Source organism: Melanostigma gelatinosum (assembly GCF_949748355.1).
Source record: "Melanostigma gelatinosum genome assembly, chromosome: 2".
Classification (NCBI taxonomy): domain Eukaryota; kingdom Metazoa; phylum Chordata; class Actinopteri; order Perciformes; family Zoarcidae; genus Melanostigma; species Melanostigma gelatinosum.
The window spans coordinates 5,867,500-5,880,669 of record NC_136635.1 but is presented as its reverse complement, the minus strand read 5'-3'; the positions used below and the strand labels follow the sequence as shown (position 1 = coordinate 5,880,669).

Sequence of the window (13,170 nt, the reverse complement as noted above, 5' to 3'; positions counted from 1 at the left end):
TCTCAAAGTTCACTAAATCTGTTTTCTGTTGCCTTTGACTCTGCCAACGAGAAAGGTCAAAGGTCATATCACAGAGTCTCTGGCTCTGGCTGACCGCCTGTGCTCTCTAATCCATCCATGTCATGTGGATGACAGCGTGGTTCTTTCTTCTGACCAGCGCTTTGTTGTACATTCCTGCAGGAACAGATCCTTACTTGGTTCATCTGTTCTGTGAAAAAATCATTGCGTTCTCTTTTATTGGTTTTGTGAATTGTCAGCGTTCGCCTGAGAGTGCTTTTGCAGTTTGTTGACATTTCTGCTTTGTTTATTCATCTATTGTTGAGTTCACAGGCTTTTTTAAACATATGTACAAAAACAAACAATGTACAAAAGACATATCTTGTAAAGACACTTATTTCAGCTAAAACCAATGCTGTTTACGTTGCACGTGCTGCTCGTGCACATACAACCTGGATGGAACAGCGGCAAATGAGCGCCATCTGCTGGCCATACAAGGTTCAACTTATTCATCCATAAAAACATGGGAATGACAGTGCTCCCACACTGATCAACCAACACTGATTACCAAAACATAGCAAATGAATACCCATAAAATAATACCATATAGTCCATAATAAAGTCGTTAAAAAGAACCATTAAAGAACATTAAAACAAACTAAGATAAAAAAAACAGTAACATTCAGTAACTACAACTCATTTCACAATTACCTAAAAAACACAAACAGGAAAAGTCACAAAGTCTACTGCTATTGTCTTATTGTATCATTTCCTCTATGAGTTGGTTGGAGAGTCATTTGGAAGGAAAAGTGAAACCCTTCTGGACTCTGTGACTGGAAGAGAACAGTTTCATTCAATTTGAATTTTTGTTTTCGATGTCGATGTAGCAGGATGTAGGAATATTGCTGTCACATTTACAGTATCCATTTGCTATATTGGGTCAATGTAACAGTTTTCTCTGTAAAGATACGGGGATCTGGTGGTGATTGAGTGAGAAACAGTTGATGCATGAAGAACACTGATGGTGTACATTCCAGTTCCACCTCGAAGCCAGATTTTAGGTCAGCTTCTCGAATCCACAGAGGGCCCACAGAATTAGAACTATTTTACTTTAAAGAGAACCATTGTTAAAGATTACATTCCTGTTATAGGGAAGGGGATCCCTAGTTACTTGGCCAGAGAGGGATGCCCTAAAAAGCTGCCCACAGACCTTTTGCCGGATGCATCAGTGACTGCAGACTGGTATGAGGAAGAGAGGTGCTCAATGACACGAGTGTCACACTTTGGCAGCAACCCGTTTCACAGAGCACAGCACCAGGAAGCTGCAGGGAGGGAATTTGCTTGTGAGGGTGGATTCAGTCCATTACATTACATTATGGGCATTTAGCAGACGCTTTTATCCAAAGCGACATACAATAAGTGTATTCAACATCGGTATTCAAGAGAACTAGTCACCAGAAGTACATCTCCTTTTTTAAACAAGAATCTAAGAGCATAAACCAGAGCAAAACTACACTGAAGAAACAAACGAAAGCAAGTGCAACAAACTAGTATGAATACAATGAGTGCTGAGTGGAAGGCTCAGGGTAGCACTTCTTGAAGAGGTGAGTTTTCAACCTGCGCCGAAAGATGGGCAGCGACTCTGCCGTCCTGACGTCAGTGGGGAGTTGATTCCACCACTGTGGGGCCAGGACAGAAAACAGCTGTGACCGGGTCGATCGGCCTCGGGGACCTCTGAGCAACGGGGCAACCAATCGCCCCGAGGCGGCAGAGCGAGGTGGTCGGGCGGGGGTGTAGGGCTGGGAACCGCTGCCTTAGGGGGACACTGCGTTTGGGCCTAGGTGATAAAGCCCTGATGTAATCATTGATAGCACAGCAACGGAAACTCCCACATGTAACCCTCCTAACGTGTTATCTTGAAAATTCCCTGGACTTTTAACCTTGGAGATTTAGTCATAGTATGAACAATCATTCACATTGTAAATGGTGGAGGTTTTATTCTCTCTCTCAGTGATATTTCAGTCCCACTAATCTATAAATCAATGTGACATTTTGCTCTCTCTTTCCGATGAAAAGGTGCGTCATGTCTCACTTCTGGTCCATGTGAGCTGTACACCCCCAGCTCCGCCACCACCATGTGATATATGTAGATGTGAAACTCCCTGCTCATCAAGCAGAAACCTCAAGCATGTAGAACCCGGCTGTGCATGGAACCGTCACATCATCTGTGTGTGTGTGTGTGTGTGTGCGTGAGTAAGGAACGGCGAGACGCAATGTGGATTTCTCTCTTTCCCCTCACACTCGTGTGGCTGTCTACGACCCAAGCTTCTGGTGAGTTTATTCAGTTTTTTTTTGGGCTTCCCTGAGTACCTAGTGATCAAAATATGCCCGAAAATGTCTCTTTCATTTTTCCTTCTCTGTCCTTCCTTCTCTGTCACCCGGACAGAAGCCTGTCAAACAGTCCTCAACAAGTGTCAAGGACATGTCTCCTGGACCAGGTAACCCACACTCATAGCTGACACTAAAGAACACATGTGGCTGTTCCCTGTTGTCTAATGAATGCTCTGACATTCCCGAAAACATAATAAGAAATGATCATAACATACCATAATGCTGTTGGAGTCACCAGGTTGTCAGCTTTTTAGGAACCAAAAGCACATGACTGTGTATATCTCTGTTTATACCACAGTGTTAGGAAATGGATGTGTGTTGTAATCATAGGAATAATGTCAAAGGACAAAAGACAACGTATTTGTTTTGTTTCTCAACCTAAAATCAATAGTTATTCATGTTTATGTGTGTTTGGATTGCTGAAATGTGTGAAATATGCGTTACAGCTGCTATGAGGACAAAATTGCACGCTGTACGGTAAAAGGCCGTTTCATGGCGGACTTCATTCATCGGAGGGTGAGCTGGACGCAAGAGGTGAGGTCATATTTTTGGGCTCCCAGCTGTTGTCTCACTTGGCTTTCAAACAATCGGAAGTTGTGCGTGAAATGCGCCACCGAATGAGCAAAACCGAAGAAACATTTCAACAGTTGATCATGCTAATCGGGGTTCAGGGCGTCCGGCTCCACTGTGTCGTCTCTTCCAAAAATGAAAAAAATAAAATCGTTTTTTGTTTTGTGTTGTAATTCTCAGGCGGATGAGAGTCCTACTCCTCAACACAGGCTTCAAATCTCACCCTCAGCTCTCCAGAGGAGCAGAGGAGCGTCTGAGGAGGAGGTGCTGCTGGTGGCCACTGTGATCAACAGCACTTTATTCAAGGTCAGTAGCTCTGAAGGTCAAACATTTCACCACAGACCTCGTTTTTTGACATTTTTGTAAGCTTTAGGAAATGAAAAGCGGCTGCAGTTCAGGAAAGCGACCTCTACTTCAAAGAAATAGTTCACCCAAAAACCACAACAACAAAAGTATAAATAGTAGGGGTGTAACGCTACGCGTATTCGTATTGAACCGTTCGGTACGCATGACGAACCGAATACGTTTGAATTAAAAAATAAATAAATAAATAAATTTAAAACATTTATTTAACCAGGTAGTCCCATTGAGATTAAAAATCTCTTTTGCAAGATGTAAGTAACAATACTGCATAACATTAAGGAGCAGTTTTAGTTTTTTATGCTTATATGTTGCTAAGAAGACACCCCAGAAGATGGGTCACTCAGGTATAGTTCCATCATTGTTCAAAGTCAAAGAATAACTTTATGATGTTAGTTGTAATGAATAAATACATTTTCAAATCAAGTACCTTTCTCTGGCATTTATAGTTTTCTACTGTACCGAAACGTACCGAACCGTGGCTCCACTGTATCGTACCGAACCCAACCGTGAGTTTTGTGAACCGTTACACCCCTGATAAATAGTGTACAGCACTCACGTCCCCGGGCTCTCCTGGGCACAGGAAGAAGAGTCCAACGGTGTGAAGAAGAGAGGAAGAATAACCGCACATCAGTGCAAATAGACTTCAACATACGACGTGCTAAACAAAGCATCATGGGATTAGCCTTCCTGTGAAGGATTTTGGACAGATTCCTTCATGGGAAATGCTTTGTTCAGCAAAACATGTCGTGTTTAGATTCCCATTAGCCCACAAATGGATACTAGACGTTTGGATAATGCTCCACATGAATTTTTAAAAAAGGTTTTGCGGATGTTCTATTCCCTTTTTCTTCCGTCTCGCTGTCTCATTGGGACTCCGTTGATCCGTCTGTTTGCACTGATGTGCTTCCATTTTCCGGGTCGCTCCGCTCTCCTTAATGCCTTTCGACAGAAACGTTTTTCTTGGCCCAAGAAGAGCCGAGGGAGGTGAGTGTTACAATTCATATTGTTTTTGGGGTGGACTATTCCTTTAAGTTAGCTCCCTTCAGTAAGATTATACAAGCTAGTATTTTCCCCTTTCTTTTTTTTTCTTTTTTTATATTTTTTATTGAAAGACACGAGACAATATTAAGACAATACATAGACATAACAACAAGAGGAGGACAAGAACAGTGGGATAAATGCCAGCAAATATCATGTAGTCAGTGTGTGTGTGTATGTGTGCGTGTGTGTGTGTGAGAATGTCCTTGAGCCTTTTGAGATGAAAAAACCAAACCAAAAAAAAAAAAAATGAAAAAATGAAAAACAGGTAAGTATGTGTGCATATGGATGTTCATGTATGCATGTATGTGGGTTTCAATTGGTTGTCCGGCAAGAAAAACAAAACAGAAATCAACAATAGTAAAAAATACACACACAAAAGAAAAGATATTCCGGTATATATACCATACATATTTCAATATGAATAGAATGGGTGGTGTCATGTTTGCAGACACATAGTGAGGGATGACCAGGTGGAATGGTGTTCTGTTGTATTGTATATGATGGATGAGGTTCGATTTTCCATTGAAATATATTCTATCATTAAGTTTCTCCAGTGTGCGATGTGTGTGTTATTCCTTGATTTCCAGTTCATGAGGATAGTTTTCTTGGCGATAGTTAGGGCCACAAGGAGTAATTTGCAGTTTGTTTTACTCAGATGTATTGTTGAGATGTCTCCTAGTAAGCACAGTGAAGGGGACAAAGGGACGAGGCAGCCCAGGAAGACAGACAGTGACTCACTTATTTCTTCACAAAAGTGATGAACTGGTGTGCAGTGCCAGGTGGCGTGAACAAAGCTATCCGGCTGTTCTGAGTGCAATGTGGACAGATATCTGACGTGAATCCCATTTGAAACATGTTTTGCCCGGTGTAATGAATTATGTGAAGTATTTTACACTGTATTAGTTGTAAATTGGCATTTTTAGTCATGAAGTAGATGTTGTTGCAGATTTGGTTCCAGAAATCAGCATCAGGAGTGATGGATAGGTCTGATTCCCATTTTCTTGATGGTATGGATGATGTTTTGTCAGACTGTGATATTACTCTACATATTTTTGAGATTAACTTTTTTGAAGAGGGGATATTACTTAATTCTGAGGTTGAGGGGGGTAATTCTAGGTTAGTGGCCTTAATGTTAAGTTTGGATTGAACGGATGATTTGAGTTGCAGATATTCCAAAAATGTATTGCTCCTGATGCCGTACTTCTGAACCAAGTGAGGGAATTAAACCATGGTGTTATTATTGAAGATCTGTTTCAGATGAGTGATGCCTTTAGCGGACCATGTGTGGAGATATTTTCCCCTTTCTGCTGATTTGCATCGATTTCCATGAACTCGCCATGAACAGTCGGCCATCAATGAAAATGGAGAAACGGTCGATTGAAGAAGCTGATTCAAATCTGATTGACCACACAACAGTGTTGACGCCATGTGTCTTCTCTGTCACCTCTCTCTGTCATTGCAGCTGAGTCCCCCCCTTCAGGGAACAGGATGCGGGAGACGCATCACACTAGACAGGCCCAGTCCAAGGACTGTTCTGGGGGGGTTAGTCCTGGCAGTGAGGGCGGGGAACCATCCTGTCAGGGACCTCTCACAAGCCATCAAACTGACCTTCAAACACAACAAACAGGTAGAAGAACACAAGCAGCCGTGAGGGCATCCCATTTGGAGAATGTATCATTCTGCTTTGCTCTGTTTTTGAATACAGTTGTTTTGTTTTTAAGTTTCAGGTGGAGACTGGGGCTTGTGTGTTTTGGCAGGAGTCACCGCTTCAGGATGGAACAGGTAGGCTACGCATGGCGGCCTATTGTCTGTTTTGCTCTTCAATGAAAAGATGATTTATCATATGTGCGCGTGTGTGTTTCTAGGTTCTTGGAACACAAGCGGCTGTGACACCAGCGACAATGGAAGTGAATTTATTTGCAGCTGCAACCTCCTGAGCTTCTTCGCTGTGCTTGTGGTAAAATAATAATTTTCCACCATCAGCCACATACCACCTAACGTGCCACAGACCTGAAAGACTTCATTTGGAACTGTTTGAAAAAGGGGCAGGGACTTTCAGAGAAAAACACAAGCGCATTATTGTTTCCTACATGTTTCCGGGTGATGTGTGATTCCACGATTATCGCAGTGCAAGGTAACTAATACATTTGCCTCCGGTGAAGTCAGCGAACATTCAGGGAAACACTTCCTTTTCCGCGCGCTGCTCATTGTTCACAGTCCGATCAGCAACATGCACGACTGGAGTTGGAGTTGGGAGATAACGTGGGGCATGGGGCGATTGTGGCTAAGTGGTAATGCAGGGTCGTCCTTCAATCAGAGGATCGGCGGTTCGATCCCCAGCTCTGCTAGTCCATGTTGATGTGTCCTTGGGCAAGACACTTAACCCGAAATTGCTCCCGCAGGCTGTTCCTGCGGCGCATGAATGGTATGAATGTTAGATGGTCCTGATGGACACGACTCCCTGTTAAAGTCGGAAGATTAGAAAAGCGCTATGGAGTGGTCTCGTGTGACGTCACAGTTTAGCTGTCGGCCATGTTGGAGTACATGTTGGAGTACACACAGCCACTGGCATGCACGGCTGAGTCGCAGAACCTATCGATCATGGTGAACTTTTGTGCTGTCTTTGGTTGTGGCAGCAGAGCTGATAGAGACAAGAAATCATTCTTTGGTTTGCCAGCGGTCATTACACATCAAGGAAATGACACGAAGGAGCTATCCAAGCGACGTCGCCAGAAATGGCTGTCGCGCATCTCTCGGGATATAAAGGAATCGAATTTGGGGTACACTCGAGTATGTGCGGATCACTTTATAAGTGGTCAGTGATTTTATTTACAAATTCGTTTGTGAACAGTATTTAATAAAGGAAATATAAATTAAACATGGACATGAGAAGGTTACCGAAGCTTCATCGGCCCGTGACAGCAGTCGGTGCCAGAGACGTGTCGAGCGTGTACAACAGGCGAAACACAGCGATGCAGCCTCAGCATTGCTTGATATGAGTTTAACGTCGTATCATGTATATATATATATATGTGTATATATATATATATATATATGTGTGGGGGGGGGGATGAAGTTAGGAGTTAGTTGAAAGTGAATTCCTACACACACGCACACAATGACATGCACGTACAATGTAAACAAACACACGTGTCTGTTTGCGCTGAGTAAACATTGAATATTGCTAAATATCTGACCAGATCTGTATATATTTACCCTTCCAATGACGAGATGAGAATTCTCGACGACCGTTGCTTTGACGTCTCGGACCCATCCACTGACAAACTGATTATAAGCGTCGAGCCCTTTGTAGCACTCCAACTCGTCTTTCGTGTAAGGACTCGGGGTGTTCACGAGATACGTGTAGATGTTGGCGTAGTTTACCGATGGAAGGTAAGTAGGATCGGCACTGAAACGATCTGCACTCATCGTATAAGGATCCAAGTTACCAATAACCTTCAATTTGGCAAGGTAGCGAACCTTTGATGCACTATCCAGTGATTCAAAGTATGGTATTTTCGCCGCACTTCCTTGTTTACTCGCCGCCATGGAGGATCTGTATGTACTCCAACATGGCCGACCGACCTGGTAACTAAGGAGATCGTGACGTCAGTGAGACCACTCCATACAAGTACTTACCATTTATGAACGGACAAGCTCATTTTAAACCAATAAAAAGCTTAGTCGTCAGGATTCCAGTTCGGCCAATGAGTTCTCCGTCTTTTGCTCTGCGCATGGACTGTTTACCTGCATTCAAGCAGAGTCTGCTCAAACGTGATTGGTCAATACAACTCGGCCTCCAAACCGAAACCAGATAGATTCCAATATCAAAATCTTGTCCAGTCGCCTACAGATTCCACATTAGAATGCAGAATATATTTATGTTTAATGATTATCGGCTGTTATTGTTCAAAAGTACATTTTTGTCTCTTTGGGAACTAAATTGTCATTCTGGTTTCTATCAGAGTGGAGCACAAGTTTTAACACAATTTCCAGAAAAAAAGGCAAAAGAAATGAACAGCCGCCACTTCAGCCAAACTTTTTTTGTGTGTGTGTGTGTGTGTGTGTGTGATATAGCTGCCTTTTTTTGAAAGTGCGCAGATTGAAAATGCATAAAAAACAGGTGGATAGAAACATACTTCATAGAGGCATATAGTTTTATTTAAGACACATCTAAATCTATATCTTCAATATATCGACTGAAGAGGATTCTAAGCTTCTGGACTTAAACTACATTTTAAATTGAATTTAAATGTTTTTCCCTTCCAGAACCCTGCGCTATCAGTGGATGAAAGTGATGCTGTGAACCTTAGCTATATCACCTACGCTGGATCAGCACTCTCCATCTTCTTCACGGTCATCAGCTTGATCATCTATATATGTCTGCAGTGAGTTTGACTTCAAAATATGATTCCCACGGGTCTAGAGTGAATTATATTAAGATACCATAAAATATCTTTCATGTTTTGTTCAACCAAATGACGTAAGGAATTTCTGTCACAAAAGTGAAGCAATTTACTGCTGTTACTACGGCTGTTACTGTTTGTGTGTGTTACTACTGGATTCATTTCTTCTGTGTTTTGTCATACTGATGTACTTTGACCAATGTTGTTTCACTTTATATATCTGGTACGTCTTGCTTGGTCAAGATAGATCTGAACAAGAATAGTGCACACACTCACCAAAAACACATGTACTAAAAAAAAGAGTTAAAGTAAAAAAGTATGCCCTTTGAAGTGCATGCGTACAATGTGCAACTTGCTCAAAGGTATGCAAAATGGGTGTAATTATAAGTCATAATTTCAACATTTGTATTGCACTTTTCCAGTGTAGTGGCAGCTTATTTTACCGTCCTTCTTGGTCACTTCTTGCAGGATGTAAAGCGTCTGACTCACGTAGACTACCATGTCCAGCTTACGTGCTCTTGCAGGCTAAACTTTTCTTGTTAGCTGTCCAATGATGAGGCTCGTAGCTCGTAGTTAAAAGTAGTTTTATTCCATGTAAACAAAAAATAAACAAAATCCTTATGCAATGAATGGAGTACCAAAACACTGACCTTCTGCTGGCTATAACTAAAAAGTCTATCATCTGCGGTCAGAAAAACTGTTGCTCCACATCCTGCTCCATCGAAGCCTAACTAGCACTGAAACCACTTAAAGGAGTCAACCAACAATGATCCAACAGCAGGACAGAATAGAGGAGCCTTTGTCTTAATGGGGCAAAAACATACATGACCAATTACCTTAACTATGTTCCATGGTAAACATTTTAAAGGGCATAACACACATTACTTTCGCAATAAACATAAAATACAAAAAAACTGTTAAGAATACAAAATGGCTCTTACAGCCAGAGTGAAAGAGACTTGGAGATAGTGTTGCATAATGTATGCTGCAGACGTTTGTCATGCCACATCAGGCTCTGTGGTTGATCTAATTTCCTGTCAAGCAATAAACAGGAAAGAACTGAAATCGAACCGACCGCAACACGATGAATGCTTCCTGGAAGGACAAAGACGTCTGCTTCTCTACATGTCATACTGCCTAGCTAGACAAGCTTACCGTGAGCATACCCCTGTATGATCATAAGGTGTGTCAGAAAAGTCAAAGAAAGCAGAATCAGGACAAAGTCTCAAGTCAGTTCAAGCAGTAGCTATAAGCTAACATCTGAAGTGTTTTGGTGAGATACGTGGGCCACATAGCAACATATAGTACTGCATCTGCAGAAGAGGCAATACAAAAATGATCGTAATAAACCTTTTCCCTTTCAGACGGCGGCGTCCTGAGAAGGCTATCGGCGTGCATTTGCAACTAACCGGAGCGCTGCTCTGCCTCCACCTCAGCTTCCTGCTGTGCTGCTTCTGGGTGTGGCAGCTGAACGAGAAAGAGGACGACTGGGTTTGCCGGGGTCTGGGTCTGCTTTTGCACTGGTCCCTGCTGGCCACCTTCACCTGGACGGCTCTGGAGGGATTCCACCTCTACCTCCTCCTAGTTCGAGTCTTCAACATCTACATCAGGAGATACCTGCTCAAACTCAGCTTGGTGGGATGGGGTGAGTGGAGCCTGGTTCAGACGCTGCAAAAGAAAACATTGAGTAAATAGCTTAAACGATATAATGGACTATTTATGATTTATTGTGCAACTGCAATAAAAACTCCAGTTATTTTTTTAATGAGAATATTAGTGGCTAACAGCCATGTAAATACGTAAAACTCATTGTTTAGTCAGTATACAAAGTCCTTTACTCATGTTTTCACATTTTAGAGCAATTTCAACAAGTTACACGTTGGAGTTTTTTACCCCTCGGGCTGCAGTAGAACAATGAGGTTCCTGTGAATCCAGGCAGCAACCTCCGGTTCTGCCGAGTGAAGCCAATGCGGAAATGTCTTTAAACGTGCATTCTCTCTACTGACCAGCAGGGGGCGACTCCTCCGGTTGCAAAATGAGATCAAATGATTTTCTGTGAGAAAATTACTCTACTTCTCTCTTGATTTATTCCCTCAGTAAACATTGTAAACATGAGTTTATGGTCTCAATCTCTAGTTTCAAGTCTTCTTCAATACAGCATGATGTTCATTTAGTAAATCATGGTCCATTTAGATTAGAGTCAAATAGACCATAAAGCAGAGTATGCTTTAGGGCGGGGCTTACTGTGATTGACAGGTCTCTGCCACTTCACTCCTCCACATTCCAAATATCGTAACTTCTGTTTATTGGTGGCAAATAATACAACATGGCAACGGCCGTAAGCCAAGATGCCGAAGTCGCCAAACTTGAGTCTCCAAAACATCAGTCCACGAATCAATGAGTGACGTCAAGATGACCACGTCCACTTCTTATATACAGTCTACAGTTGAATCTCCTGTTGTAGCATGCACACACGGTTTCATGATGAAGTCAGGATTGCCAACTTGGCGAAGCAGGCAGCAGGGCTTCAGACCCCAAAGGCCCCACATGCATTGTGTGTCAGTCGTTTCATTACTTGCATGAAATGTAATATACCATTTGGCCACTCAGGGGCAGCAGAAATAAGCCGTAAAGTTACATATTTTAACATTTTAAATTGATATGCTTGGTTTCCTATTCATTTCTGCTGATTGCTGGTGGTAGAGCTGTTGATGCCACTGTAAAAAGCAGCAATGCAATAAGAGGAAAAGAGAATACAAATACCACCGCTTTCAAAATATTTACAAACTGTATTGCAACTGGATTGCAGATATTAAACATTTTTTGGTCTTTGAATGTTGTAAAAAAACGACAGGCCATCTTGTGATTCGGATCTGCCCACCCGTGATGTAAACTCGGTCCAGGGGCTTCGAGTGGGGGCGCAGTAGACCATTTCTCACTACCTACCCCCCTACCTCACATTTTCAGGATCGCACACAGACTCACAACGTGGAAGCAACTGTAGCCACACGCTGTCACGGGCTGGTATATATTCTGTTGTTCTGTCTGTGTGCACGCAGGCATATAGAACCATAGTCTGCGCTTGTTAAGGGAACCTCCGTATCCGTCTTGTCTTCATGCAGGTCTCCCAACACTGATTGCAGTGGTTTGTGGGATTTCAGGTGTTTATGGAAAATACAGTCTGGAACTGAGGGACGCTGACAACCGCAATTCAACAGCAGAGATGTAAGAAACCAAGATCCATTGCTACGATTTTAAGTGTTCAACCACACGGGAGGTTTGGATTCTTGTCAAATACATACAGCTTTATTCCTCAGAGGGTATTTGGAATTCAAAGTTAACTTTGATGTAAATAAAACATGTTTTGTAATAACCTGCAGATGCTGGATGAGCAGCCACAGGCTTTCGGTCAGCTTCGTCACTACCGTGGCCTTCCCATGCCTGGTGATACTGTGCAATTCCTGCATGCTGGGGCTGGTGGTGTTTAAGCTCTGGGGGCTGAGGGCGGGCCGTGGAGGTGCTGAAAGCAGCGGTGACTCTGAGAAGATGACCAGAGAGAAATGGATGAAGTTATGGAAGGACTGTGCCACAGTGCTGGGCCTCAGCTGCGTGCTGGGTTTACCTTGGGGGTTAGCGAGCACCACCTACATCTCCCTCTCTGGGATCTACGTGTTCACGATACTAAACTCCCTACAGGGTGAGTACGTGCATGACCCTCCTGACAAGTATCCATCCAGCTTTTTTTATTTGTTGGAAGGATTCACAGCTTTTCCGTTCTTTCTTCCCAGGTGTATTCATGTTCCTGTGGTCCTTGGCGCTGTCCTGCAAGTCTCGGCCTGACAACAACTCCTCCATCAGAGACCCGTCCACTCAGAAAATGATGACAACCAGTTTCAATAACTAATATTCACAGCGACCAGTGTGTTAGTGGTCGCCTATATTAGGTGCTTACTGGCCTCCAGTCATATATAAGCATTAAATGACAATAACTTAATCATGTCATGTAACTTCTTCAGATTAAGTTTGCATAGGCAACCATGCATCATGCATTCTAATTATTTATTGTTGCGACAGTTATGAATCTTATGGTTACAGTAATAACAATTATATTAATAAAAGTATTATTATCTCTGCCAGGTGTCTCGCATGCGTGAGTGAGCGAGTGAGTGAGTGTCTGTCCACAGCTAATCTTGAATTCCACTGCAGAAAACGGCATAATATTTTGGGTGGGCAGTTATGGCTGCATGCGCAAGGACCTCACGTGGTTGCGGTGACTGGCACTTGACTCCACACTTGCCTGCTGACTCCACACTTCCTACGCTCAACCCGCCCGCCAGGCCGGTAGAGACGTTTGCCTGCTTTTATTCACGGTGTTTTTGGCAAACAGCTAACAAATCATGGA

General features: G+C 42.8%; 1 protein-coding gene across 1 annotated transcript; it reads left to right on the top strand.

The window, feature by feature from the left end:
* Positions 1 to 2,192: 2,192 nt before the first annotated feature.
* Positions 2,193 to 12,834, top strand: LOC306790204 (adhesion G protein-coupled receptor G3-like). The gene is made up of 12 exons (XM_079286342.1): positions 2,193 to 2,328; positions 2,444 to 2,495; positions 2,835 to 2,922; positions 3,139 to 3,264; positions 5,825 to 5,989; positions 6,084 to 6,144; positions 6,228 to 6,319; positions 8,632 to 8,750; positions 10,133 to 10,413; positions 11,891 to 11,993; positions 12,149 to 12,465; positions 12,557 to 12,834. Exons 1-12 carry the CDS (start codon positions 2,205 to 2,207, stop codon positions 12,670 to 12,672), a joined length of 1,644 nt encoding a protein of 547 aa, XP_079142468.1. The 5' UTR covers positions 2,193 to 2,204; the 3' UTR covers positions 12,673 to 12,834.
* Positions 12,835 to 13,170: the final 336 nt, after the last annotated feature.

Excerpts from the sequence above, each read along its gene's own strand:
- LOC306790204 (XM_079286342.1), top strand. The coding sequence starts at position 2,205 with ATGGAACCGTCACATCATCTGTGTGTGTGTGTGTGTGTGTGCGTGAGT. Across the intron at positions 6,320-8,631 it reads GCTTCTTCGCTGTGCTTGTG|AACCCTGCGCTATCAGTGGA; the intron begins GTAAAATAATAA and ends TTTCCCTTCCAG. Across the intron at positions 10,414-11,890 it reads ACTCAGCTTGGTGGGATGGG|GTCTCCCAACACTGATTGCA; the intron begins GTGAGTGGAGCC and ends GTCTTCATGCAG.